This window comes from Trematosphaeria pertusa (assembly GCF_010094035.1).
Source record: "Trematosphaeria pertusa strain CBS 122368 unplaced genomic scaffold BU26scaffold_5, whole genome shotgun sequence".
Lineage (NCBI taxonomy): Eukaryota > Fungi > Ascomycota > Dothideomycetes > Pleosporales > Trematosphaeriaceae > Trematosphaeria > Trematosphaeria pertusa.
Window position 1 is genome coordinate 2,182,916 of NW_022987216.1, and position 26,386 is coordinate 2,209,301.

At 54.3% G+C, this 26,386-nt stretch overlaps 11 protein-coding genes across 11 annotated transcripts; 6 read left to right on the top strand and 5 right to left on the bottom strand.

The window, feature by feature from the left end:
• The first annotated feature begins 75 nt into the window (after positions 1 to 75).
• BU26DRAFT_281463 (uncharacterized protein) lies at positions 76 to 2,074 on the top strand. The gene is made up of 3 exons (XM_033821514.1): positions 76 to 951; positions 1,004 to 1,048; positions 1,101 to 2,074. The coding sequence occupies exons 1-3, from the start codon at positions 529 to 531 to the stop codon at positions 1,791 to 1,793; spliced, it is 1,161 nt and encodes a 386-aa protein (XP_033686364.1). The 5' UTR covers positions 76 to 528; the 3' UTR covers positions 1,794 to 2,074.
• Positions 2,075 to 2,354: 280 nt separating this feature from the next.
• BU26DRAFT_563303 (uncharacterized protein) lies at positions 2,355 to 3,417 on the bottom strand (the record flags this gene model as incomplete). The annotated part of the gene is made up of 4 exons (XM_033833150.1): positions 2,355 to 2,822; positions 2,874 to 3,137; positions 3,190 to 3,313; positions 3,371 to 3,417. 4 exons carry the CDS (start codon positions 3,415 to 3,417, stop codon positions 2,355 to 2,357), a joined length of 903 nt encoding a protein of 300 aa, XP_033686365.1.
• A 417-nt stretch (positions 3,418 to 3,834) lies between these two features.
• Positions 3,835 to 4,698, top strand: BU26DRAFT_503887 (uncharacterized protein; the record flags this gene model as incomplete). The annotated part of the gene is made up of 3 exons (XM_033826724.1): positions 3,835 to 3,881; positions 3,931 to 4,054; positions 4,150 to 4,698. The coding sequence occupies 3 exons, from the start codon at positions 3,835 to 3,837 to the stop codon at positions 4,696 to 4,698; spliced, it is 720 nt and encodes a 239-aa protein (XP_033686366.1).
• A 436-nt stretch (positions 4,699 to 5,134) lies between these two features.
• Positions 5,135 to 6,588, bottom strand: BU26DRAFT_539725 (glycerate kinase; the record flags this gene model as incomplete). The annotated part of the gene is made up of 2 exons (XM_033831521.1): positions 5,332 to 6,588; positions 5,135 to 5,301 (listed from the first exon to the last, which is right to left on the bottom strand). The coding sequence occupies exons 1-2, from the start codon at positions 6,542 to 6,544 to the stop codon at positions 5,135 to 5,137; spliced, it is 1,380 nt and encodes a 459-aa protein (XP_033686367.1). The 5' UTR covers positions 6,545 to 6,588.
• Positions 6,589 to 7,277: 689 nt separating this feature from the next.
• BU26DRAFT_518034 (MFS general substrate transporter) lies at positions 7,278 to 9,543 on the top strand. Its single transcript, XM_033828719.1, has 5 exons — positions 7,278 to 7,679; positions 7,773 to 8,162; positions 8,231 to 8,336; positions 8,392 to 8,704; positions 8,779 to 9,543. Exons 1-5 carry the CDS (start codon positions 7,428 to 7,430, stop codon positions 9,356 to 9,358), a joined length of 1,641 nt encoding a protein of 546 aa, XP_033686368.1. The 5' UTR covers positions 7,278 to 7,427; the 3' UTR covers positions 9,359 to 9,543.
• Positions 9,471 to 11,897, top strand: BU26DRAFT_563307 (uncharacterized protein; the record flags this gene model as incomplete). The annotated part of the gene is made up of 1 exon (XM_033833151.1): positions 9,471 to 11,897. One exon carries the CDS (start codon positions 9,471 to 9,473, stop codon positions 11,895 to 11,897), a length of 2,427 nt encoding a protein of 808 aa, XP_033686369.1.
• A 1,043-nt stretch (positions 11,898 to 12,940) lies between these two features.
• On the bottom strand, positions 12,941 to 16,352 carry BU26DRAFT_603800 (uncharacterized protein). The gene is made up of 9 exons (XM_033835463.1): positions 15,578 to 16,352; positions 15,506 to 15,531; positions 15,359 to 15,458; positions 15,200 to 15,308; positions 15,097 to 15,146; positions 14,486 to 15,015; positions 14,245 to 14,343; positions 13,835 to 14,095; positions 12,941 to 13,705 (listed from the first exon to the last, which is right to left on the bottom strand). Exons 1-9 carry the CDS (start codon positions 15,949 to 15,951, stop codon positions 13,275 to 13,277), a joined length of 1,980 nt encoding a protein of 659 aa, XP_033686370.1. The 5' UTR covers positions 15,952 to 16,352; the 3' UTR covers positions 12,941 to 13,274.
• Positions 16,323 to 19,711, top strand: BU26DRAFT_281658 (kinase-like protein). Its single transcript, XM_033821516.1, has 3 exons — positions 16,323 to 16,855; positions 16,917 to 17,879; positions 17,933 to 19,711. The coding sequence occupies exons 1-3, from the start codon at positions 16,604 to 16,606 to the stop codon at positions 19,502 to 19,504; spliced, it is 2,787 nt and encodes a 928-aa protein (XP_033686371.1). The 5' UTR covers positions 16,323 to 16,603; the 3' UTR covers positions 19,505 to 19,711.
• An 865-nt stretch (positions 19,712 to 20,576) lies between these two features.
• Positions 20,577 to 21,136, bottom strand: BU26DRAFT_503892 (uncharacterized protein; the record flags this gene model as incomplete). Its single annotated transcript, XM_033826725.1, has 3 exons — positions 20,577 to 20,753; positions 20,833 to 20,904; positions 20,984 to 21,136. 3 exons carry the CDS (start codon positions 21,134 to 21,136, stop codon positions 20,577 to 20,579), a joined length of 402 nt encoding a protein of 133 aa, XP_033686372.1.
• A 1,449-nt stretch (positions 21,137 to 22,585) lies between these two features.
• BU26DRAFT_281687 (uncharacterized protein) lies at positions 22,586 to 23,437 on the top strand. Its single transcript, XM_033821517.1, has one exon. It carries the CDS (start codon positions 22,665 to 22,667, stop codon positions 23,349 to 23,351), a length of 687 nt encoding a protein of 228 aa, XP_033686373.1. The 5' UTR covers positions 22,586 to 22,664; the 3' UTR covers positions 23,352 to 23,437.
• A 294-nt stretch (positions 23,438 to 23,731) lies between these two features.
• On the bottom strand, positions 23,732 to 24,829 carry BU26DRAFT_518039 (cercosporin toxin biosynthesis protein-like protein). The gene is made up of 3 exons (XM_033828720.1): positions 24,747 to 24,829; positions 24,117 to 24,646; positions 23,732 to 24,062 (listed from the first exon to the last, which is right to left on the bottom strand). Exons 1-3 carry the CDS (start codon positions 24,783 to 24,785, stop codon positions 23,900 to 23,902), a joined length of 732 nt encoding a protein of 243 aa, XP_033686374.1. The 5' UTR covers positions 24,786 to 24,829; the 3' UTR covers positions 23,732 to 23,899.
• Between the last annotated feature and the right edge of the window lie 1,557 nt (positions 24,830 to 26,386).

A 26,386-nucleotide genomic window follows, 5' to 3' on the forward strand; every position in this document is an offset into this window, starting at 1 on the left:
CGACCCCGTTGCCTGCTCTTTATCTGGGCAATGCTCGAGAATAAGCCGCAGCCATCCGTCTTTGTTTCTCATTTAACACATGAGAAGGGTGCCTAAGTCGGCCGCGAAGAGCTCGTAGTTGCTTGATGAGACGGTCCGGGGCCCGCAGAAGCAGAGAGTACCGGTCCTGGCAACAACGCCAGCACTGGTAAAGAGTCCTTTAGCCTGCCGCGCGCGATACTACGAAACGAGGTCGATAAGTCCCCCCGAGGGAACGACGGGCAACGGGGATTTAGAGGGCTCCGACTAGTATGTTACACGGAAGCTAGCGACATACGGTGGTCACGTACCTTCCGCTCAGCCACTCTAACGCTCGGCCTCCTTCATTTCCTATATGGTTCATGCAAGGGCAGTCAGCACCCGCAGCTTGAGTCCCACCGGCTCCACCTCAGCCCTGTACCCTGCCGTCTCCAACAAGTCCTTTCTATCGATCATCCCAGATATTTCCAAGGCCAATCTGGATCGATAGCACCGATATAGAGTTTCGTTATGGCAGAACCGGTCTCCAGCATCGTCACCTTAACGACGGTGTCTCTAGCCATCATCAGAGAGACAGCAATATTCATCAGGGAGGCCAAGGAAGTCGACGCTCTCATTCAAAAGCTCGTAGTCATTCTTCTCGATCTGCGGAAATGGCTCAAAGCCGTGGATACTACGTGGAGAAATGCAACGTTCCATGAGGACGGCGCATCGCGACTCGTTCGCGACTCACTTGCGAAGTGCAAGGTCCGGCTTGAACAAGTTCAGGCGATGGTGACAGACCTCGCTACTCGAAATTCACGGACCTTTTTCCAAAAGATTGTACTGAAGATTCGCTCCGACCGATCAAGGAGGGACATCGAAGAGGCTATTCAGGATATTGAGCGCCATCGAGAACACATCAAAAACGGAATGCTTTGTTGGAACACGCAAGTCCAGCCCGAATCTTACCTACTCAACCACGCCGCTTACGTGAAATAGGCAGCTCATCTCCGACATCCATCGTCGAACATCGGAAGCCCTTCCCGTAGTAAGCTACCTGGTGTGTATGCGTGGGAGCAATATCTGACTCGTAGCAACAGGTCATGGCTAATCAAGCCGGGCTACAACACGTCGCTGAGGCGGATACGATTGGGCCGCTCAATCGTACACTATCAGTAGCATCGACCGCATTCGAAATCGGTGCTCCGACTCGTCGAACGTCTTCCGCCACCGCACATTCCCGGCACTCCATCTCTTCCACAACCTCGAGCGCGCCTCTATCTACCTACCGAACGGACAGCCTGCTCTCAGATACTGAAACCCCGAATAATAAGGCCTGGGTGGACTTCCATTACCAGATAAGGGCATGCAGAGGCGATGAGAAAGGAGCACAGGCAATAAAAGGAATCCTAGAGCGGAGTCCAGAGAGCTCCTCTCTGGCGAATACGAAGGATGACTGCGGACGGACTCCATTACACATCACTGCGCAATTCGGTTATATCCAAGTGGCGCATGTGTTGCTCTCCTACACGGCAAACATCAATGCAAAAGATCGGGCAGGTCATTCAGTCCTTGACCATGCACTGGACAAAAATCAGGAGGACTTCATCGTATTCCTCATTGAAAAAAATGCCGATGTATCTGCTGTCTCCTCCAAGAAGCACCGTCGCCGCCTACAAGAAATTCAAGACACCATGGAGTTCCGCAAGAGACGGTCCGCAAAATCTACAAAACGGAGCTCGAAGTCGCGGATAGGGATCGAAGCATCTTCTACGTCTCTTATGACGACTTGAGGCTCTTTTGGAGGCTGTGGCAGTATTCGATATATCCAACGGTTCCACGACGTCACAAGGCAGAGGCCATGCGGGGGCCTAATCCAGCCAACACGTCAGCGGTCCTTCACCGGCCTTGTACCACCACCTTGGGTAACCCGACGAGCTTGCAACTGCGGCCCGACGTACCCATCCCGAAATCTTTCCGGCTCGGCGTTCCTGGCACGGGACACATGCGCGTCAAGTCTGACAACACTATTAGAAGACACATCGTACCGCTAGCTGATAAGGCTGAAAATGGTTTGAAGTAGCGGTGGCACGGGCCTTTACGTCCGTAAACTGCGCACGCTACCGATTGTCATCGCTCGAAATGACGCCGACGGGAAGAGTACCAGTGCCGCATCTAATGCATTCCGGTTCGGCAACAGGAGCCATAGCTTTTGTGCACCCTAATATCGCGCACTACCACTTATTATCCATTGGACATCGCCCGGTCGCAAGTGCCTCCTAGCATGCTAAGGTGGCCCTACCGATTACAGCCCCACCCTATCCGAATGGATATTTCTGGCTGCTCCCAGTTACCTACGAACGCCCCTCAACGCCGCACCCCTTCGGCCCAAAGTGCATCTTCATGACACGGAAGGCAAGATCCGGAACCGACTGCAACTTCTCCTCCGCCCGTGAATGCAGGCCGTATACCTCGATGTCGTCGCAGATGTACTTGGCAACCACGTCTCGCAGGCGGAGATCTTCCCCTACCGTGGTCGTATACACAATATCAATCGCGTCATAGAAGCCTTCGTTGGTAAAGTGGTCTTCCGAAGCGGCGATGAACTTGTCGACCGCGAGCTCTTTGAGGCCTTCAATTTGGTATTGTTCGGCTATGGCGTACATTTTGGCGTGAACGATAGGCGCATTACGAGCGGCGATGGGCTTCCACGGCGTACCCCGGGTGGACGCTTCATTATCAATGATGTTTCTGAGCTCCTTCCCGAATCCAGAACGGTGTCCACACGTGTACGGGTTTAGGACGTGGGTTCGGCCGGATAACTGCTCACTATTAGTCTTTACGTAGGCCTTTCTTGACGTTACAAATCTCACCGCTACGCCGTGGGTGTGCTTGTGAGTCACTTTGACGGCGGCCGCCATAGCTTCCTCGTTGAGGTTGGCGAGACCCGTCGCAAACGACCTGCGCCAATCAAGGTCCGCCCCGTTGATAGGGTGTTCCGATTGGAAGCGTACGGACAACGGCGGCTCATCTGGCAGGCCTGGGATACGGTAGTCCAGCTCATAGAAGTATTGTATCATCAGTTTCACGATTTCCGGCTCATCTTCGACCAGGTCGACCTGGCCTTCTGTCGCTTCCTTCACTCTTTGTCAGCGCCTGCTACTTTACTGTGTTTCCCACGAAACATACCTTTCCAAACCGAGCCGCACGGTCGAAGAAATCGGAGCGCGGGCAGATGATCGCTTTGTGGACCGGGTACACGTCGTCGCCGCACTTGATCTTGAAATCAGAGTGCTTCTCAGAGAGGTATAGCCTGGGAGTGTCAGTAGAAGCGCAAGTGTGAGGCCGGGCTCGCGGGTAGCTCGCTCACTTTTTGATCGCCTCCATCAGGACATCTTGCTGCGTTGTCGTCGACATGGCGAAGCGAGTGCGCAAGGCAACAGGTATGGGGGAATGGAGAAGTGTTTGTGTGTTGTGGGTGAAGACTTTACGGCGCAGTGGAGACTGAATGAGAGTAATATAGAGTGAAAGGAAAGTTTGCGCTAGGCTTGACCAATCAAGCAAGCGCAATCTCACGTCTCGCAGTACTCATCATTCGTTCACCGTCGGGGAGCGGTCTGCTATCCGTTACCCAGCCTGACGCGCTCGGCAGAACCCCCCGAAGACTGCCAGGCCATAGCGTACAGTGTCTGACTATACATAATTATTTCATGAACGAATCCCGACATATAAGCAACCGCAATGTCGACTACACGCCCGTTCCAAGACCTCGCCATTTCGAACCAACTCAACATTGTCCTCGCTAGCTGTAATCAGTTGAGGACATATTTCAGAATGCCTTCTGCAAATGCTACGTCTAAACTCCTCGAGTCCTTCGGAGGGTATGGATTACTCCTGCTTCAATCGTCCCATAGCTCACTCTCTCAGTAGCCGCCTTACCGATGCGAGGTTCTCCGACTTCACTATCAAGTGCGGAACGGACGAGTACAAAGTCCACAAGCTAATAATTACCGCGCTTTCGGACTACTTCGCTAGGGCCATCGACTTCGGAAAGGTGAGTTCGGTCGACGTATGAATCCACGGAAAACTTCCCCAATGTGAACTGCCTCACTTTCCCCCAAGAAGAAACGCTAAGTATGCATGCTGCAGGAAGCCGAGGAGAAATCGATTGTTCTGCAAGGCGACGATCCCGCCCTTGTCAAGCTGATGATCTCCTTCTTCTACCAGCTTGACTACGACCTGGCTACTGTGGCTCCAACTCTCCAGGGCCGAACTACACCAGCACCAATCACCCTTCCAAAGAATCATACCAGAGTAGGGACCTGCATCCACGGCTTCCGTCCCGAGTCCAGCTGCGTACCCGACGTCGGATCCCACGAGCCCTCACATCTCCTCGTCCACGTCGGTCTGTACGCTCTCGCGGACAAATACCTCATCCCTACGCTGCGGGAGCTGTGCGTCCAGAAATTCAGAGACTGTGCGCACTGCCATTCGGAGACTGGAGAGTTTGCCGAGGCGGTGCAGTTCGTTTTTGAGCGGCTGCCGGAGCATGCGCGAGATATGCGGGAGGTGGTTGTGAAACTGTTGTGTGGGAAGATGGCATTGGTTAAGGGCAAGGAGATTATGGGGCTGAAGGTGTATGGGGACCTGGCGAAGGAGGTGTTGTGGAAGAAAGGGGAGGAGTTGGCGTGGTGGTAGGCGAGCGCTGATAGTTAAATTGCAGGATTGGCGATAGAGTTGATTGGATGTTTGGAGATGTCTAGGAGCATTTTCGACCTGGTGGAAATGCCCTGTTTTCCACTGGTCTCTTCTGACTCATGTCCAGGCGGGAAAATGCTAGGTCTGGGATAATGGATCCTTCAGTACAGCTTCTATTCTACGGTGGTAGTTGAAGACCTTCACGAGGAGTAATACAAACCGTGGCTACCGCTGCTAATAGCTTAGAGGGTGTTCGGTACTGCAACTTGTAGCGGCTTTGCTTAACAGTAAGACATGGTTCTCTAGAATGCTAACATTATTCTAGCTCCATAGCGAGCAATCACACGCAAACTTCAGGTACGTCTTCAAACAGTCCTCGCACCTTATTTGTAGCCTAATGGGTTCAATTCGAACAGTTCGCCATCAAAATACATTACTATACAGGCGTCGTCAAGTGATTAGCCGGCTGCAACAGCTGCGAAGGAAGCGTAACACTCCGTTTCGGCCCCGGCTTCAACGCCTCCACATCCCTCTCTTCAATCCTCAAGTTCTCGAGCGCAGGACCAATCCCCGGGCTCTTCCCACGCATCTGGCGCTCCGGACCTGGACTAGGCGAAGGACTCGGGCTCGGACTGAGCGACTGACCTACCATTATCATCCGCATCGCGTTCTCCGCACAATCCCGCAGCAACGTCTCCGTATTCTTAATCGCCTCATCCAAGCTCACGGGCGCTTTTAGGATGCTCGAAAACGCATCGATGCCGGACTCGTAGCAGTCGTCGGCGCCGGAGCCAATGGTGCCTGCGAGAGCGACAACGCGGATGCCCTTTTCGCTCGCGCGCTTGGCTACTTCGGCGGTGATTTTACCGTGCGGTGTCTGTGAGTCGAGGCCGCCTTCGGCTGTGAAGAGGAGGTCTGAGTCATCGAATAGGTCGCGGATGTTGAAATACTCGATGACGGCTTCGAAGCGGGTTCTGACGGTGGCGTGGAGGAGGAGCAGGCCGGCTCCAAGGCCACCGGAGGCGCCGCTCCCTGGTGCTGTGGTGATATCCTTTCCAAGGAGGTCGCTGATTATCCTGCCGTATTTCTCTAAGCCGTCGGAAAGCAGCTCGACTTGCTCGGGTGTAGCGCCCTTCTGTGGACCGTAGATCCTCGCAACGCCTCGGGGACCAGTAAGAACGTTCTTGAAGTTACACACGACCTCGATGTCCACCTCGCCATTTCTCAACCGGGGGTGCAGGCCCTGCATATCGATCTTTGAGAGTCTATGCATGTCCTTACCTCCCCCTCCCCTCGGTAGCTCCCGCCCAGCGCCATCGAGCAGCCGCACACCGAGAGCCTGCAGCATCCCCGCTCCTCCATCGCTGGTTCCTGAGTCGCCACACCCCACGATAAGCTTCTTGCATCCCTTTTCAATCGCTGCTTTCATCAGCTCCCCCACACCGACCGTTGTCGTACTCGCCGGATCGCGGTGCGTCTTCGGCACCAATCTCAATCCCGCCGCAGCCGCCATATCAACCACCGCCGTCTTTCCATCCTGCAGTATGCCAAAGTACGAATCGACTGGCTCGCCAATAGGTCCGGTAACAGAGATCTCGTATAGTGTGCCGCCTCTCTGCTGAACGAGCGCTTTCGAGAAGCCTTCGCCGCCGTCGTGGAGAGGTACTTTGCGGATGCTGGCGTGTGGGTTTGCTTTCAGGATACCGGCTTCGATGTAGCGCGCTGCTTGTTCAGCTTCGAGACTTTCTTTAAATCCGGCGGGTGCGACGAGGACGTTCATTGGTATTTCCGGGGATCGGGTCGTTGCCGCATTGCGCGGGTCGAGGAGGACGGATGTTGGCTTCATTGTGGCTTCGTGAGTTCGTTTTCGTGTTTGGTCGTAGGTATACAACTGATCTGGGATTCAGGTGACGAGGTCGCCCTATCGAGTATGTGTGGGAGTATATATCCCAGATTCTGGATTCTTGGATCTTGGATATATGCTCTGCAGGGCTTCGCTTGGAAGGGCGGCTTGACGGGGATTACGCGCTTGCATTCATCAGGAACCTTGGTAGATCACTGTATCGGTGAGTAACCGCGACCCCTGGCACATGACGTTACCCTTCTATTCCCGTCGTCCAGGGCTGAACAAGGCTCAGTTACCCTGCCAAGCTGTCCCACCAAGCATCACCAAGCATCTCCCGACCCTGGATCTGCACGTCCACAAGCCGCAACCTGACGCAGAAACCTGTCGTGTGCTCCACCGATAGTTGCACCCCCGGTTATCGGCACGAGCCTTGTTCTAAAACCAACCCGGAGGGAAAATGATCGACATGTCACGTGACACGAATGAAGGGGTCGGACGAATCTCATGCTACCGCAAGGGCCTTAGCCGAGGATCCCCCAGATCCACGGGCTACGCGGCGCTAGGATGGGAAAATCATGACATGGGTTGTAGCATGGCTTTGGTGGCCAACAAGCAAGGCACAGCAACTATAGTTGGGGAACCTAAAGTATGATGTCATAGGCGCGCGTTTGACGTTGCAGAACGCGGCACAGCAACGTCGAATTCCATCATTGAACTAATTCCCTTGCTGGTGGGTTTATCCGGCAATTAGCAGCATGTCGGCAGCAAGGCTCGAACGTACATGAAGCAATGGTTTTCCACGCGTAGTCGTTGCAGGTCGCATATCGCATCGCGTATTTCCCAGTCCGCTTTTCACAACGCCGTTTGCGGTTCGACCACATCAATGAGTCCTCCCCTGGAATTCAGAACATATAGCGACTACCGCATCCCGCCGTTGCAATTCGAGCAGGAGAGGAATGCGCATTCTAGATCGCCGGGCGACAGGAGCTTGCTCCAGAAATGGAGTATCGAAGACATTCTAAACCGTTTTTCGCAGCGTCCGCAGGCTGAAACGAAAGGATCTGGCGATAGCGAGGAGGCGCTGAAGGAGAGTGACTTGGAGGATTTGGAGAAGAAGGGTGATGAGGGGACGTTGGTGAGTAGCCACTCGTGGGACCGTGAGTCGCTTTTCCGCCTCGGCGCCCACTCACTCACAGCATCATTCTGTACAGACTCTAACTTCTTCCAGGTAACATGGGACGGCGATAACGACCCCCAAAACCCGCTCAACTGGAGCTACTCGCGAAAATGGATCGGCACCTGGCTCGTCTCGTGCTTTACCTTCATCTCGCCGCTCGCATCGACCATGGTCGCGCCCGCGCTCGACACCATCGCCGACGATTTTGACATCGAGTCCGACTTCATGCGAATGTTCGTCATGGCGATTTTCCTCCTGGGCTTCGCGGTCGGGCCCTTCGTTATCGGCCCGCTAAGCGAGGTCTTTGGCAGAGTGAAGGTGCTGCAGCTTTGTAACCTGTGGTTTTTGGTGTTTAATGGCTTGTGTGGGTTTGCCAGGAATAAGGATGAGATGTTGGCATTCCGGTTTTTGAGCGGCATGGGTGGGAGTGCGCCGCAGGCTGTAAGTAGCACATCACACTATGCACCTCTACGGGCTTGTCGTAGCGAAGTCGCTAATCGTGCTTTTAGATCGGCCAAGGTATCTTAGCAGATATCTGGACGAAAGAAGAACGCGGGCTAGGCAGTGCCATCTACGGCCTGATGACCTGGCTCGGACCCGCCATCGGACCCATCGGTACGCCCCATCGTCCCCCTTCCCTCCATTACTTTCCACTAACGCCCTCCCACAGCGGGCGCATTTTGCACGCACTTCACTACTTGGCGCTGGGTCTTCTGGGCAACCTCCCTCTTCAGCATCGCCATCCAAGCCCTCGCCATATTCTTCCTCAGCGAATCCTACGGGCCGTACCTCCTGCGGCAAAAAGCCAAGAAGCTGCGCAACAAGACCGGCGACATGTCTTTGAAAACCGAGCACGACCAGAAGTCTGTCGGCCAAATGCTGAGCAAGGCGCTCGTGAGGCCGTTTGTCATGCTGTTCACGCAGCCGGCGATTATCTCGATTAGCGTGTACCGCGCATTCTTTTACGGGGTTATGTATTTGGTGTAAGTGTTGTCTTTTGTTCCCTTGGGGACTAAATAGGAGGGAAGCAGCGAGTGAGTGGCTTACAAAAGTGCAGGCTGTCTACTTTCCCAGAGGTATGGGAAGACGAATACGACATGGAAGTCCACATCGCATCGCTGAACTACCTCTCCCTCGGCATCGGCTTCTTCATCGGCCTTTTCCTCACAGGCCACCTGCAAGACTGGCTCTACGCGCGCCTCAAAACCCTCTACAACACCGCCGAAGGAAAACCCGAATACCGCATCCCGCCCATGCTCCTCGGCGGCGTGCTCTCCCCCGCCGGCTTGCTCACGTACGGCTGGGCGGTGCAGGCGCACACGCACTGGATTGTGCCGGACGTCGGCGCTGCGATTTTTGCTTGCGGGCTGATTGTCATCTTTCAGTGCGCGCAGAATTATCTTATTGATGCGTATACTACGCATGCGGCGAGTGCGGCGGGCGCGGCGGCGTTTCTGAGGACGATGGCGGGGTTTAGCTTCCCGCTTTTTGCGGATAGGATGTACGATGCGCTTGAGTGGGGATGGGGGAATACGTTGCTGGCGGGTGTGAGCTTTGTGCTGGGACTGCCGGCTGCTTGGGCCTTGTGGGTGTTTGGGGAGAGGATTCGGGCGAGGAGTAAGTACTGCTCAGGATGAGGGATCTACAACAAAGGTACCACCAGTCCGTGTCGATTCGGATTTGCGGTTTCGAAAACGTTTCGGCCGATAAAACTTCTGATCCCATAGTCCATTGTGCGGTGATGCTCAAATGGCCGCGGTGTCGGGAGGCGGGCACGGCTACACGGAGAGCTCATGCAGCGCTCAAGAGCTTTTGCGAGGATATATGCACTACCATTGGCGGGGGACGCCGTGGCTCTGCACCTGGCAGGACAGCGAGGCTGTGGCTGGCGAGCTGAAGCTCGGCGAGCACTTGGCAGTTGCCCATCAGGCTGCACCTTTACCCATCCGTCCTTTATCATCCATTCTCCTCACCTTCAACTTCTGGCCACCTGCAATAATGACTTCGACAAAGCTCTACAGTCCACTCTCAAGAAAGCGACGGGAAATCCGACTCCTGCGAATCGACCGTCGCGACCCAATCCCAGAGTTATCTCAACCACCAATGGAGTGCACCCTGATGGCCGCGACCCTCGAGGAGCCACTGCATTATGTCGCACTTTCTTACACGTGGGGCAACTTGGAGGATGGCACCGTAGACATACTGGTTAACGGTGTACGCTTCGCAGCGCAGCGCAACCTCGCCGACGCCCTCAACAGCCTGTATGAATGCTTCCAGGGCTCGTGGCTATGGGCTGACGCCGTTTGTATCAACCAGAAGGATGAGGTGGAGAAAGGCTGGCAGATCGATCAAATGGTTTCGGTATACGAGACTGCGCACATGGTGGCGGCGTGGTTCGGACCTTCAAGAGACGACAGTGACTTCCTGCTCGATCAAATGGCGGCGTTGGGTAAAAAGATATTGAATGCGGGAGGGGAACGTTTCCTGCACTCTGCGCTGGATGAATACCTAACACCCCTATATTGGGTCCAGGAGCGCTTTCTGTCCGCTATTGATATCGACGACACAGCAGCGCCTTGCCAAAGTAATGCACTGGCGGACCTCCTAGCCAAGATCGTTGTCAAGGATGATCCTACCAGCACCATCCCTTGGACACCTCTCCGGGAATTCCTCTCCCGGGAGTGGTGGCACAGAATCTGGGTCGTTCAAGAGTTCGTCGTTGCCCGCGATGTCATTTTCATCTGTGGCAATAGGATGGCCAGTTACCTGGAATTCCAGGCGGCTTTCTGGGCTGTCGCATGCTGTGGTGTGGGAATGTCGATGGCTTTGCAAAAGGACACTCATACTCCAGCCTCTCTCCGAAAGGTGCGCGATGCCATCATGGACAAAATGCCCATGGTACTCAATGATCGTTTTAGGACGACCCTCCTGACTTCAGCTTGGTTCCAAATGACCCATCGCCGCCGACGACATGCAGCAAAACAACCTCTTTCCCTGGGCGTCTTGCTTAATAGAGCAAGCAGCCCGGAATGGGGCAAAGGGTTTCAGGCAACCAAAAAGAAGGACTTCATATTCGCGCTGAAAGGCCTAGCAGCAGATGAGCACGATCTTGGCATACGCTGGCCCGAGTTGTACGCTGATTCTGACGAAAACGTCTTCACGGAAGTTGCGAGGGCCTTGATCATCAAAGACAAGTCATTGGACCTACTGGCTCATTGTACGCCGGGCAGAGAGGACACCCATGTACACCTGAATCTTCCTTCCTGGGTACCGAACTGGCTCAATCGGCTGGGCAAGACACTGGCGAGTGCGAAAGCACTGAATGTGGATCTCCCGTCCTGTGAAAAATTCTTTGCTGCTGGATCTTTGCTGCCCCCCAAAGTTATGTGGTCGAAAGATCACCCTGAACGTCTACACCTACGGGGTATCGTGCTCGGCCCGATTACTGCGGTCATGCATCCCGCTCCGCCGAGCATACCGCCAGAAGAGTATCCCTTAACACAAGAGGCGATAGATTGGTTCAGAGCACTGTTCCGCTTTTGCAACCCGGAGCCGATAAGGTATTTTAGCCTTGGCGACGTTATCTCTACAGTACTGGCCGATCAATATTTTCTAACGGATTCCAAGTGGGCGCGTCTTCATTCCAAGACGAATGCCAGCCTTGAGAAGTCTCTGGAGCCGTTCGTACTGTCAGACGGCTCGGTGGAAGAAACACGTTTAGACGATGCCCCTACAGCCTCGACCTTGGATCTAGCGGGAAGAGATGGCCAGAAGGGCAAAATATCAGCCGGGGGCATAGCTCAGTACACAGGATCGTGCACACCTCATGACGTTGTGGAATGCGGGGATACGGAGCGACAGACTGACAACGAGAAAACCCTATCGGACTTGGTCAATTTCCTCTCCATATCTCAGGCACAAATGGAACGCCGAACGGTGTTCACGGCCGACCAAAAGCATCTGGGCCTGGGTCCGGAGCACTTGGTGAAAGGAGACCACGTGGCAATAGTCGGAGGGGCGAAGGTCCCATTTGTTCTTCGGCCATACGAGATGAGCGGCGGAGGCACTGAGTCATGGAAACTCGTTGGCGAGTGCTACATTCATGGAGTAATGGACGGAGAATGGGTGGAGCGCCAGGATATCGATAAGACAGTGCTTTCATTGACCCTAGTTTGATCAAGATTCTCTGTATCGCTAACGCCTCACTGGGACGTATACTTTCCGAACGCATATGTGACCCCCTCACCTGTTTTCCCTGTTTTTCCTTGTTTCCTAGCCTTTCACCCGTTTCCCAGTTTTCTGTCATCTGCCCACGAAACAGCCGAACCTTTCCTCTATCTACCTTTCCTTTATATACTGTTGGCGGATATGGTTACTGCTACACGTGACTTGGGTCATATATATGTAGCCATATTTCTCGTATTCTCAATCAATCAACTCATGTCTCAATACGCAATTGCCACTTCCCCTGAAATATACCCTTCTTCTATCTACCTTTCCTCCGTATATCTTTGCCTCGTATATCTTTCCTGTCGCAACGCTAGGTGCCCTGCTCTGAGTACATATACTGTACAGTTATCAGAAGCATTAGATTGGTCTTTTCCTTCCACATTTCCTCTATATAAAATACACCTCGCCTAGGTACCTACGTCTACTCTATCTTAGTGTAGCTTTAAATTAGTTACTTCCTACTTGCTTCCACCAAATATTTTATACATCCCCTGTAAAGCCACCCTAACGCGCTCTCCCGGCATATACTCGCATCTGACCCACCTGTGCGAGCTCCGACTTTCAGCTTCTTTTTCCCCAATACAAAGCTGTCAGAGAGTTGACAAGTAAGGAAGCACGAGTTGATTGATAGAACTACGAAGGAAGTAGCTATATGTATTCAGGAGCCAAATGGTCAGGTGAACCAGTAGCCAGATCCGGCAACACGAGGTTGGGGGATTCAACGTAAAATTCCTTTCTATCCTATCGCCAGGTGCTATAGTACCCGCCCCGATCAACTCGCTTACACCAGCGATCATGCCTTATTTCCACACCCGATGCTACCATAACCCAACACACAAACGACGAAGCCAGTATTTCCACGTCCCCGGTGTTAGCCCACTAACCGCGCAAATCAGTAAGAAACTCCAGCTGACTCCTTCAGAATATAAAGTTTCAATATGCTGCGAGGTAAATCCCCGCGTGGGATCATCCAAAAAAAGAAGTATCCTAGATGCGTCACTTTAATCCTTCATGGCGGGCCTCCCCTAGCTCTGCTCACTCGCCGATTTATAATCCACCTTCCGCGCCTTCGGTCTATCAGTATTGCTACCTGCTCCGTGTTTCTGCTTCGCGAGTCGTGTGTGCACCCATATTTCCAGTGACGGAAGGGGAGACGATGATAGCAGGATCATGTTTTGAGCTGGATCAGCTTCCTGCGAGGTGAGGTCTGCATGCGTCGCCGGAACTCCTCCTCCGCCATTTTTAACTATCAGCGCGAACTAACCGGCAGCTGATGGCTTAACAGCCATCTTATCTAGATTCCCCTACCCGAAGCCAATCCTCTCAACCTACAAATACCCCATTCCCCGCGGGCCCCGACTCCTTCTCCTCCCTCACCTCCTCATACACCGCACCCCTCCCATCACCTACCTCCCCCCTCGTATCGAAAACCTTCTCTGGATCCTCCCTCTGCACAAAGACCGGCTTCTTCAGCCCCTTCCTCCTCAACACGTACCTACTGACGAACCACCTCAGCTGGTCCACCCCATGCCGCACATGCTCCCGGGTGCTATAACCAAACACCTGATCGAGCTCCTCAAGGCTGAGATCCTTCGTATCGGGAACGAAGAACAGAATCATCCACCATCCGATAAAACACCATGCGGCGTACCAGCCGAAGGCGCCGGATGTCGTGAAGGCGGTGTTGAATTTCGGCCAGGTGATCGCGATGAAGAAGTTCCAGAACCAGTTGATGGACGTGACGATGCCCATGCCTGGGGACGTGTCAGTAAACGTGAAAGCACGGGAGAAGAATGGCGATCGACAGGGCTCGGCTGTTGAATTGCTTCATGGATGGCTTTTCGAGGTGGAATACGGAACATGTCAAGCGTATGGCTACTTACCAAAATCACGGTTGTAGAGAGGCATCGATTCGGCGCTGTAGACGAAGGGGACGGGGCCTTCCCCCGGCGAGTAGGCGACGCCGAAGAGATACATGCCTATGATTACGAGGACGTGCTGGCTGGTTGATTGATTGGGCAGTGCAAAGGCGACGACCATTATAATTTGGAAGAGCGCCATGAAGGGGAAGGTTGAGAGTAACAGGTTGCGCCTGCCGAACGTATCGATGGTCCATATGGCCGGTATGGCGAAGAGGAAGTTGACTTGAGGTGGCGCTACAGTTAGCAGACGCTCAACATGACGGAATACAATCACCGTTATTTCTAGAGATGGTGCGCGTCGAGAAAGGTTTTACATACTGAACACAAGTTAGCATAGGCTCTATCACTATGAGTACTGAGGCCTTGGTACCTGATGCCGAAGCCCATAGAAATAAGCAGTGATGCTCGAACGGAGTAAGATGCATGCTCTTTGAGGATGGTGCTAGAATAGTATGCCGTGACGTTAACTCCTTTGATCCAACGTTAGACTCTTGTATTGATAGAGAGAAGAGTGGACGCCCAGACTGCCTAGGCACATTGACCCGTTGAACGACTCTCAGATACGGCTGCAAGACTGGAGGGATGATGGCATATCAACTGCAGCGTACTTACCGCAGAACTGTTGAAGGAACATCGTGATGGAGGAAGCAGTGAGGGCCCGCCTATTCCTACCGAGAGTGAAAAGTTCAGTGAAAGGCTTCTGCAGCTTCATGATCTCCTCCTCGCCGTCCAGCAAGTGATTGATGAGAAACAAGTCTCGGCCTGCTTGCAGCTTCGTGTGCCTTAGCTTGCATAGCGCCATGAATGCTTCCTCATACTTCTTCTTGTTTCCTTTTCGAGCCTTCATGAGCAGCCAACGCGGTGACTCGGGTAGCGTGTAAACGTAGGCGACGACGAAGATGGGTAGGATCATCGGGCTTGCTAACATTAACCGCCAATTCAAGCTGCACTGGGATGTGAGGAGATTGCCGGCCTCTTGGTTGCAGATGGATTGGTTCATGCCGTCTCGCAAACCGGCCAGGGCGACGCCTGCGATGTAGCCACACATGATGCCGAATGCAGTCCACATCTGCCACATAGAGACGAGCGCGCCGCGAATATTGGCTGGAGCACATTCTGCGGCATAGATTGGAATCGTGGCGCTGGGTGAGGTCAACCAGAGCTCATCTGATCTTCGCTATGGTACTACGACGTGAAACGGAAGTAGGGATGACATAGCATACCTCTTAGGACCAATCCCAAGCCCGAGCAAAAAGCGCGCGGCGAAAAGTTGCTAGGCCTGGTTAGCAAGTAATGATCAGGTTAGGATAGGAGGGAGGTACATGCCTTCCATGTCTGGGGAAAGGCTTGGCCGAGACATGTGATAGAGCTGATCAAGCAGGTTACGAAGATGACCCCCCGTCGGTCAAGGAGCTTGTTCATGGGGTAGTTCAGCCTTTGATTTGCGTCAGCAAAGTCGTAATGAACAGTTTAAGAAACACTGACCAACACGAGAAGGCGCAGCATAGATACGGTGCGCTGTTGACAAGGCCAAGCCAGCCATCTTTTCCTCTGAGGCCGAGCGCGTCCGTGTAGTAGACCTGGGCTGTTATAACGTGAGTCGTTGCACGTAGTCCGAAGGGCTTCACGTACCTCCATTGACCGCCGTCTCGTCCCCGCTTGGGGTCAGCATGGGCAGGGAATAATAAATCGAAGATGACATACCATCCTTGCACGGCGGCACCCAGAGAGCAAAGTCCTACGAGAGCAAAGAGCCTCCAAGGTTGCTTGAACTTGTCGATGCGCCGCGGGCTGTTCTCAAGATCCAGGTACCTTCGCTCACTGTCCTTCAGGGTCAAACCATCGCGTCGTCCGTGTCCAACGGCAAATGCATTCTTTGACTGGGCCAGGAACGCGCCTCTTCGGATATAATGCGCGTAATCGTCCAGTTCGCCTTCTCTAATGAAAGCGTCGATGCTGGCTGACATGCGACTGTGGTTCCATCCCGAAAACGGCTGGGCGAGCCGGCGATCGGGCCGTTCCGCTTCCTGGGTCTCGGGTTTTGTCGGCCCGATCTCTTCGCCCTGTACGAAGCTCATGGTGGAAGACTGGAATTGCGAAGGAACAGGTGGCTCGCGCTGCTGTTGGCGGTGTTGTGCATTTTAAGACGGGTAGGGAGGGAGGCCTGAATCCGCATCATAGGCGGCAGGCGTCTCAGCGATCGGTCCACGAAGCAAGGCAACGAGGCTGTGCGAGCCGTCTCCGCGTCTCGGGGCTCGAGCCGGAGTCTGTGAGTTGAGCTCGCGAAGGCGTCTGGCACAGCCTCCTCCTTGTGATACCCTGGCCGCGGGACGCGTAGGGCGATAGATTGGAGCGCCTGATGGTATCCGGCTTCCTCGGCCGCATGCCGCGAGGTCGTGATTCCGCCTCCCGAATGTCGAAGTAGTAGTCGTTTCGCGTTGTTTGCCTGGAACCAGGCGTCTGGGCTGAGGAAAGTTGGGGTCCGATGGCGGTGCAAGCGACGAGTGGGCTGATTGGTAAAGGCGGCAGCTCCCATCTCATGCGCGTACATCATCGCGCGCCCACCATTCCGTCCCGCAATAACCAGGCCTCCCACCGCATGCGTTGTGGGCGTTATCTGGCCAGAGGCTGCAGCCACGGGAGATTGATGAGATTGCGTTGTTTGATTTCCTCCCCTTCGCTCTCTCCTCCCATGTTTTCCGACGCGATCCCCGCATTTGTGGGGAAGTCATGGAGCCCCCGGACGCGCGCGAAGAGATCGAAGACTCACTTGCCCACATCGTCCCTCACAAGCCTTTCCCGCAATATATCGATGACGCCGTATTCCTCGACGTGAAGGAGCTCCTCAATCAACACCCCGATAAGCTCATCCGGGCATGGAGCGAGAACCCCCGCCTGTACACACTGCTGCGCATGCTGGGCTTCGACGATGACACGCCAGTCTTCAGCAAGTTCGACACTGAGCAGATCGGCGACTTCTGGGTATGTTGCTCCCTCGGTCCATGATATTCCACGCATGCTAACCTCTCTGTTTCCCCTACAGCTGCCATTGGGCTCTGCCACCCTCAGCCACCTTTCCTCCTCCGTCGACATCTCGCCCCAAGCCTTCCGCCGCACCCAGCTCCATGTCCTCTCCAAGTCGGATCTTATGAGCGAAGAGAAGCTGCTCTCCTCCGTCCCCGCGCACCGACACATACAATATGGAAGCTCACATTTTGAGGAGCTGGAGAAGATCGGGAAAGGGGGTTCTGCTGAGGTGACTCGCGTGCGTCACAAGCTGTCTGGCAAGGAGTTCGCGTGCAAGCGTATCCTCCGTGCGGATGTCGTAAAGGCGCAGCGAGCTCAGCTCGTCGAATTCGAGCAGGAGGTGGGGGTGCTACAGCGCATCAGCCACCAGCACCTCGTCAGTTTCGTGGCTAGCTTTACGGACCTGACGTCCTTCAGCCTGATCCTGAACCCCGTCGCAAAAGACGTGTTGAAGTCGATGTTTGAACGCCAATCCCGCGAAGAGCCCCTTGCAGCTTCCGACATCTCCACACTGCGTCATACATTCGGATGTCTGGCTACCGCCATCGCCTATCTTCATGCCGAGAGAGTCAGACACAAAGACATCAAGCCTGGAAACATCCTGCTGGGCGAAAGAGGTAGAGTATACCTGTGCGACTTTGGCATTTCGCGCGACTGGTCCAAGAGTGAGAATTCCACCACTGAAGGCGACGTGCTGAAGTTCACTCGGAGGTACTGCGCTCCTGAAGTTTTCGGCAGGGATCCTCGTAATACCAAATCCGATATGTGGTCCTTGGGATGCGTCTTCCTGGAGATCCTCAGCGTAATCAAGGGATATCCCCTCGAAGAAGTCAACAATTTCCTCCTCGAGCACAGTGCCGATGCAAGTGCTCAAGGCCTTTGGTGCGCGCCGGACGCCATGAACGCATGGCTGGTCAAGATCAGAAGTGAGAAGAACGATTCCGCAGATGACCTGCCGCTAGACTGGATCACTCCCATGGTAGGAATCCCACAGTTCCATGCCTCCTGCTCGAGGATGCTGACTTCAAATAGATCCGTACCGAGCCCCAGGATCGCCTCAGCGCTTCCGACATCGTGGACATGATCCACAGGCAATCTTCCGACCTCCCACATCCTAGTCTCTATCTTGCCACATGCTGCTCAAGATCAGACAGCATCGCCCCGATAGATGTCGTCGACAGTCCTACACTCCACGAACCGGTTTTTAGCGGCCTTGGCATCAATCACACGTTCAAGTCTCCATCCGCTTCAACCTCATTGGACTTGCCACATCGAGGTAGTAGCCCTTCTTCAATCGACAAGCGGAGCAATGCTCCTTCAAGCAGACATCGCGTCCCCGGAGATCGGTCTGTATCGCCCCGGGCTCAAAACCCGCACCGGAGAGAAAGCGCCGACACCGTCCCTTTCCCAATGGATCCTATCGACAATGGCCAGTGTGAGAGCCCCTTAGTGGGAGTACCTGGTAATAAGCCTTCGCGCCACATCTCTTCGCGGTCCAACAGCCACAGGACATCAAGTCTCTTCACCCCGCCGCCTCCGGAATCGGAAGCATCATCATCATCCGCCCCTCGCCGATCTCCCGTGCCACCGCCGGCAAGCTTCGAGGTGAAGTGCGCGTGTGCCCCGCGGACGAATGAGAAGCACATCTTCAACGCTTCCTATGCGTCTACGGGATCAGAAAGCGACGAGGATATCGACTCGTCTTTCGTTTTCGATTCTGATATTCCCACTATCGACACCTGCACAAAGTGTGAGATCGGTGAAAACAAGGTCCAAATCTACGAGACACAGCCCCAGGATCCTAGTGTGATCAATCCTCCGATACCCATGATGTGGTGGATCACCCGCCGCTTAGTCGTGAGCTACTTGTCAGGACGTCCAGAGATGCGTCGATGCAGTTCTTTCTGGCTCCCACTAGCTGATCTCCAGTTCACCATCTCTGGTAACGCAGTCACGCTACACTGGTCTGACTGTAATCAGATGACAGAAAGGCGAGCGGTGAATTACGGGGAGCAATATGATTGGCTCTACACTCCCAAGCAACCTAACAATGAGGTTACGCTTGCATTTAACGCAATCGAGGATGCCCATCAATTTGTTGACATTGCGCGACTCCCGTACGAAGATGGAGTAATCGTCAGTCATGGACGAAGGATTGACGTGACTGAAACGTCCGAAGTAAACATTTTTGATATTGGTCGGAAGGGTGTGCGGAACTATCGCGTCGCGGCGCTTACCACCGTGTTTCCTACTGTCGCAACTTCGAAACTCTTCATTCAGTGGCCTGAGGTCGATCTTGACATTCGAATACAAGACTCCCAGCTCAATCGATCTGCGACAGCACCAGATTATCAGATGACCGTCGAGATGAAGAACGTATCCACGCCAACATATCAAAGCGATGTTCAAGGCGAGCCCGCCGCTGATTACGACAGAGTCGCGAGATTCAGCAGGGCTCGACAGCTAAAGACCAATTTGGTGGTCAAATTCCCGATCGGCATGAAGCACAGCCTCCCTACTCCTCCACCTGGTAAGTTGATGACTCCTTCTCTAGTTCCAATTCTAATACAATCCCAGCTGTGGTGGATATGCTTCAGGGTCTGACCGGCTGGGCGTTCCGCTACTTCGCCATCGTCACCAAATTCAAAACCAAGAACAAGCACTTCGGATCGAAGAAATACGGGAAGTCTGATGTTCTGCTCTGGGACAAGGAAGTGGACGATAATGCCCTTGGAGTTAAAAGACGGGGAGCCGTAGTCACAATTCGGTTGCATGAAGAGGCAGACTTCCTCTGGATGAACGGTTACATCACCGAGTCAACCGACATCTCGTACCCTACTGGCTTCGATGCTACCATCACGGTGTCCAACAAGGCCAGAGGCAGGTTACTCAATGTCAACACCATGACCGCCATCCAATCCGAAAGTTATACCAATGATAAAGAGCCACGCCACTCCCACACACGTTCTACTTCAGATGCGCATGGAGACTATTCTGAGTTAGTGTTAACGTTCGAAGATGCACGATGTAAGCCTGCTCATTCCTCTACCTCTCGTGCTAGGTCCCACCTCCCCCTACGCATCGCGACCCCAGAAGCCTTCGTCACACGCTTTTCTAACAATCGCCCTCCTAGATCGCCTCGAGTTTGTCAAGCTTGTCGAAGAGTTCAAAACAGCCGCCGCCGCCGCGGTACCATTGGCCCGCGTCGCCTCGTCGGCCGATTCTGTCCGGCGCATTAACAGTCTTGCTTCCAACGACATTCATATGACCCCGCCGATGCGATGAAAAGCCTACCTCTCCTTATTCTCCTACTTTGAGATTTTCCCGGCGTTAGATACCCATCGGCCTCAGGCCCGCTATTACGTACCGAATGAACCGTGGAATCGATCTTCTTAATGCTAAATTGCTTTGCAAGCGAACGACGGCTTGAAGAGGCACCTGTTGCAAATGGATGATCATTGGTCCATATTCACGCTTTCTATGTGCTAATTAATCCAGGCTATCACCCGGCTGTGCAAGATATCCCATAACGCCATGCCCCTATCTTGAAGATAGGACATCTCCTGGATCATCCCCCGCCTGAGCCGGTCCCTCATGATCACCCTAGCTATTGCGCATCTTTTCCCGTCGCAATCGCCATCGTCAAAAGAGGGAAGCCTCGGAGCGGTCGACGACCTTAGTTACCAGACTCATCCTGTGGCTTCGGAGCCGGAGCATCCTCAGCCGTCGTGTCCCCGGCAGTGGTAGTAGCATCCTGGGCCTTGGACGCTTCACCATCGGCCTGTCCCTTCCGCGGCGGACGCCACGGGTGCGACGGATCCCAGTGGCGTTGACAGAAACCGCATTCCTCGCACTACACGTCACAACCGTCAGACCTCCGTTCTTCCATTCCACTCCGACAGTCGAGCACAGCAAGGGACGGGTGGACTTACAGTGCCGAAGAGCGCGTGGCAGGTAATATTTAAGCAGTTTAGTCTGGTGTAGGGGGGCCGGTTGACGTTGCTCTGTGTGTCGAGTGTGTTAGCCCCAGGTCGCGAGAAGGACTTGTGCAGTCTAATAGGGGTTGGGAAAGAGGGACTTTACCGCGAGGCACTGCTCGTACATGTGGTCGCAGTCCATGCAGGACGGCGGGTTCTGCTTGGCGTCCTCGGAGTTGGCGTCGGAAGGGGAGGTTGGTGCGCTGAGGGCGAGGCCGAACAGCGCGAGGAGAAGGAGCGCGAAGTGCGGCAGGCGCATTTTGACGCTAGTGTTGAGGTTGATGTTGTCTACTGCTGTCTAGAATGAGAGTAGGGTGGAGAGGAAGGAGAGGAAGGCGGAGGGAGCGGGAGGGCTTGCTTTTGTAAGGGGGAGATGGCGGGGTAGATAGGGTGCAGGGAGTGGGGTTGAAGTGAAGCAAACAGCGCCGCCGCGGGAGCGATGAGGCGATACGTAGGAGCGAAAGAGAGCGCGAGAACGGAAACCAAGCGAAATCCAAATGTTGTTTCTCCCGCTCCCGCGTTTGCTACGCTTCATGTACTTCGGCAGGGTCATGTGTCTATATCCACAACCTATCAGCGCTTTAGAAGAACTCATTGCTGTAATACCTCTAGAAGCGCTGTCAACCTGCCCCACTTAATCGGTATGTCCGTCCTAAATTCAAATCCGGCCGCCGCTGAAAGCCGCGCTTTTCACCCTAATTAGTTAGCTCAACAGCAAGAAGAGGAAGAAGTGGAGTAGCACTCCTCTTTCTTTTCTTACAACTGTATGCAGCGCTCCTTCACCCCTCGCCACTGATTTTTCTTGAACCTCCTTGCGTATTGTGATCGAGTATTTTATTTGCTGTTTATTCCAACACCGCACTCCGCTTCCTTGTATTAGTCCCGAATGTAGTTAGCTTACCTTGTACACAAAACGCGTGGATAAGCAAGCATAGAATTGAGAAGAAATTGTTATTTGAGCAAGGTATGGCTGGATATTAGTACCGCCTTTTCCTATCTTTGGGAAGGTGTCAGGTGGGTGCTGCGGTGGCACAAATCACGTGAGGCGTGGACTGCGTGAGATCGTTCTGCAGTATACGGGCTACGTAGCACAGGACTGAATTTACGCATGCACGCAAATCTAGGGCTCCAGTTTCCTGGCCTTACCTGCACCTCATCTCATTATTCTTGCTTACGTGTGTCTCATTAAATAGATGAGCCTAGAGTCAGTCAGCCTGTATTTCGACCGACTCCGGGGCTCCACCACCCGGCTGCGACGATATCTATCGCCATCCTCCAGGGCTATTTTAAGGCCCCCATCTGAAACGTCGCTTCCACCTTCCAGGCCCCCTTATTCGCGGCCGCAGTCACAATTGGCTAAATACCTGTGCTACGCGCTAATAAATCGCATAATTTTCATTTGGAGAAAGGATGCGCAGGATGCGCGCTAGGGTTTATTGGGGGACACCAGGGCCCGCGCGATCAAGCTTTTTGGTCAAGCTTCAGGGGGCGCTTGCAAGCGAGTTCGGGACCGACCGGAGTTTAAAAGGAGAGGACGCCCGCCCGCAACGGCTTTTTTTTTACCTCGCTCGCGGGTTGCTACTTTCAACGGTCGTTCGCTACGCTTCTCTACGCTCTTTTGCACTTTGATTGACATACTTGTTGTATTGAATTGAATTTTTCTGCGTTGGAGTTGTCGTCATTTTAGATTTCCATCAAGCCATCCGCACAGCATCGCATCGTCTCATCTCGATTCTTCCGCCATATCCCAAAGAAAACGAAGAAAAAGAAACCACCCATCCGCCACAATGCGCCACTCCCTCGCCCTCCTAGCCTTCACCAGCGGCGCCGCGCTCGCAGAAACCCAACTCCCCTTCTTCTGGCCCGGCTTCGACAACGACGTCTCGGGCGCGCAACCCGTCGCCTCCGTCATCTCGGCAGACCCCACAACCACGGTCCTGCAATTTTCGTGCCCCACCAACGTCGACGAGACCGAGTGCGGCTGGGGCGATGGCCAGATCACATACACCATCCTGTCAACGACGATTTACAGGGCGGACATCGCGACCGACACGCTCCGCGTGAGCTTCGGCTGCACGTATGATAGCAGCGCCACGCAGCTCGCGTGCGAGGAGAGCATTGTGGATCCCGAGCTCACGCAGATCCAGAGTGGTAGCGAGATGAGCACGAGGACGACGCTTACCGGGACGGATGTCGCGTTCCAGACCGCGACGGTGACGGCGGGCGAGAGCTTGTTGGGCGCGTCGGCGGGCGCTGTGGCGTCGAGTGGTGCGTCGGCGCCGGCGAGTAGTCTTGCGACGAGTGCGAGGGCGAGCGGGAGTGCGGCTGCGACGACGGGGGGGACGCCGAGTGCGTCGGGGGCTAGTGCGACGGGGAGTGGAGCCGCGGCGCAGAGTACGGGTGCGGCGGCGCGGTTTGGGGTAGAGGGCGCAGCGATGTTTGCGCTGGCTGGGGCGGCGGCTATGGTGTTGTAGGGCGGGTGATGTGAGGGGATGAGAAGGTGCAGGTCGTGTGAGGAGGTGGAGGTGAAGGTTCAGATTGTATATGTGGAGGAGAGATACGCTCTAGTTGATCCACCGCGAAAAGGTCCTGAGCTTTACGGAGGTGAATACAGCGACTGACGCTATCCGACTCGCTTCAAGCCGCATGGTCCTTTGCAATGCCGGCTTCCGGTCCACTGTTCTCCATGTCGAGCTGTTCATACCCCGGCCACGCTTTCACACCTACAGCCTACAGCCTTCCGCCCGACTCTGTCGTATGTTCATGGATGATGTCGAAGGTGACGGGCGAGGGCGCTGTAAAGACGGAAAGAACGCTGCAAGGGAAGCGTACGGATGTGGCTCGTGCGTTGTGCAACCTCACGCAAACCTGGAATGTACCTCTCTTTTCCACTACAACCCCATTCGCAAACTATCGACTCCACTTTTCTATTCCTCACCAAGCAACATGCCCCTGCCGTTCTTCCTCTCTAGAGGCACACTGAATAAACCGGCCATCTTCAACCGACGACTACGAGAATGCCCTACCCCCTCCATCCAACTTCAATAATCCCCAAGCTCGACCCAGGCGGTGTCTCCATCCTCTCGATCCGGAACCTGGAATCCGCAGCAGCAAACAGCGCCTCCCAATCACTCGCCTCCCTCTCCTTCCCGTTCGTAAGCCCCCTCATACTCGTGTCGAAGATCCTGTGCAATACGCGCTTAGCCCTCTACTCATTGCATCTGCTCAGTTGAACTCACCTCAGCGTCCTATCCTCAAGCGTGGGAGTCTCACCAGGCACGGGCAGAATGTACTCATGCACCACGATCTTCGACGCCTCCGTGAGCGCCGGGATCAAAGCCTGGAGGATGCGAATAGCGTATTTGTCGGACCAGTCGTGCAGGACCCAGCGAAGGAGGTACGCATTAGCGCCTTTGACGGGCTGCTCGGTGAAGAAATCGTGCGCCATGAAGGAGACTCTGTCTCGTAAGTCCGCCGGGAGGCGAGGCTCAGCTTTCAAAACGACTTCGGGGAGATCCTGCACCACGCACTTGATGCGAGGAAACTCCTGCGCTATTGGGATGCTGTAGTCACCGTTTGAGCCGCCGACGTCCACCACGGTTCCGGCGCCGATGCGGTTCCAGGGATAGTTTTCGAGGAGCCATCTCGGGGAGTAGCCTGGGCCTTTGCTGAACATGCCCATTGCGTTTGCGAATCTTTCCAAGCGGCCGGGCTCCTTGGCCATATGCTGGAAGGATATTTCGTCTGTGGCGTTGGCGACGTTGAAGCCCTGTGATTGGTACTATTAGCCACTACTTCTTATACCCGAGCGAGGAAGCAGCCGCCTTTGTCATCGAGCTTAGGCGTTTTATAAGGAGGGATGCACTGACGGTGTGGTTTGGCTCCTCCGACCCCGGCCACTTCTCCATCGCATCCGCGAATTTCAACGCCGCCGGAAGGACTTCACCCGCCGTCATCTCCACCCACTCGCACATGAGCGGGTTCTTCGCAAACATCTTGGAAGTCGCGGTATGCATAACCCTCCCATTCCTCTCCCGAAAGACGTAGCAAGGCAGAGAGGCTCGCACGATGCGTCGCACTTCCGGCTCGGGGAGTCCGCACCGCTCCGCTAACTCGTCGTACGTGGCCGCATCTTTCCCTTCCGGAAAGCTTGACGCGATCCTGAACCGGCAAATCGCTTGTGTGTTTGCGAATTCTGTGGCCTGACATACGGGGTGTTAGAAGGGTGAGATGGGCGGGTGGGTGTCTAGTCTGCTTACAGTTTGGTATCCTGCGCAGCCGAATGAGCCAAGCAGCATGGCTTGGAGCTCTCTGCAGGCTAACAGGGCAGCGTCCCTGGGCGCCGCAAAAGTTTGGTCTGCTTGGAACTGCTGGGGGACTTCTTCTTCGATTGAAAGATTGGGAAGCTTGTTGGACTCCAGGAATGCCTGGATCTTTGAGAGGTTCGCCACGATGGAGGTGGCTAGTTCGTGAGCGCAAGGTGCCATGCTGGGTTCTCGGTGCTCTGCACGGGGCTGTTCGCGATGTGGACGTGAGTCGGCCTTTAGTATGAGTCGCTTTTCAGAGATAAGTGCGGATTTGGAGTCTTCGTTCTATTACTTTGTTGAGGCGTGGATATGTGGACGCGAAATACAGACCAGTGCTGTGCCGCTTCATCTGACTGCGAGCCATCCGCGCCTCCCCTCAAGGTTCTTCCGCTGACATACTGCAGACATCCTAGTACTTAGCCCAGAAAACTGCCTCATACACGCGTTTTATTTCGGCGCCTATAGTCTTCGCCCAAGGCAGTGCGCAAACACCCCTCCAGACAGAAAGCTCCCCAACACTCCGCGCCGCAATACATCTCCATTCGTATTGCGTACGCGACGGTTAGTAGCCGTCACAGTAGTAATTGATTGGTAGCGCAGCAGAGTCCCATGGTTGCCGCAAATTGTGGACCCGTGCCGGATTCGCCTCCCAAGTGCTTACTTTACATCAATACCGCAGCTAGAATGGCAGCTGCAGGACTATCTCGTCGGAATATCTAGAGACTGTGCTTTGGGGTTTCTAATCGACTCCATAAATGGTTGGGAGATTCCTCCGTAAGAAAACGCCGTTTGCGCAGTCATCGTATATGGTTGCGAATTGAAGACACGCGACGCAATACGAAGCGAGTTTCTGCTTACGTTTTATGTAATTTCTTAGGTAGGTTTGTTTGTTAACATTGGGCTTCGTCTCACAGGACCGATGTTTGTTACCATTACAAGCTACTGGGACTTCGAACCTTCGAACCCCGCGACTCTGATCCTCCCCTCAGTATTCGTCTCACAGCTCCAAGATCTCCCTCCTACAATTTTATTGCGCCTTCGCCCCTGAGCCGCTTGCTTCTTTAACCTCGTTGCAAAATACACCCCATACCCCATATCCACTCCACCATTCGCGCTCCCCTAGGGCACTGCAGCCGGCATAGCATACCCAGCTTGTCTAGCAGCACCACTCTATGAGTCGCTTGTCATGCTTTCAAGAAGGG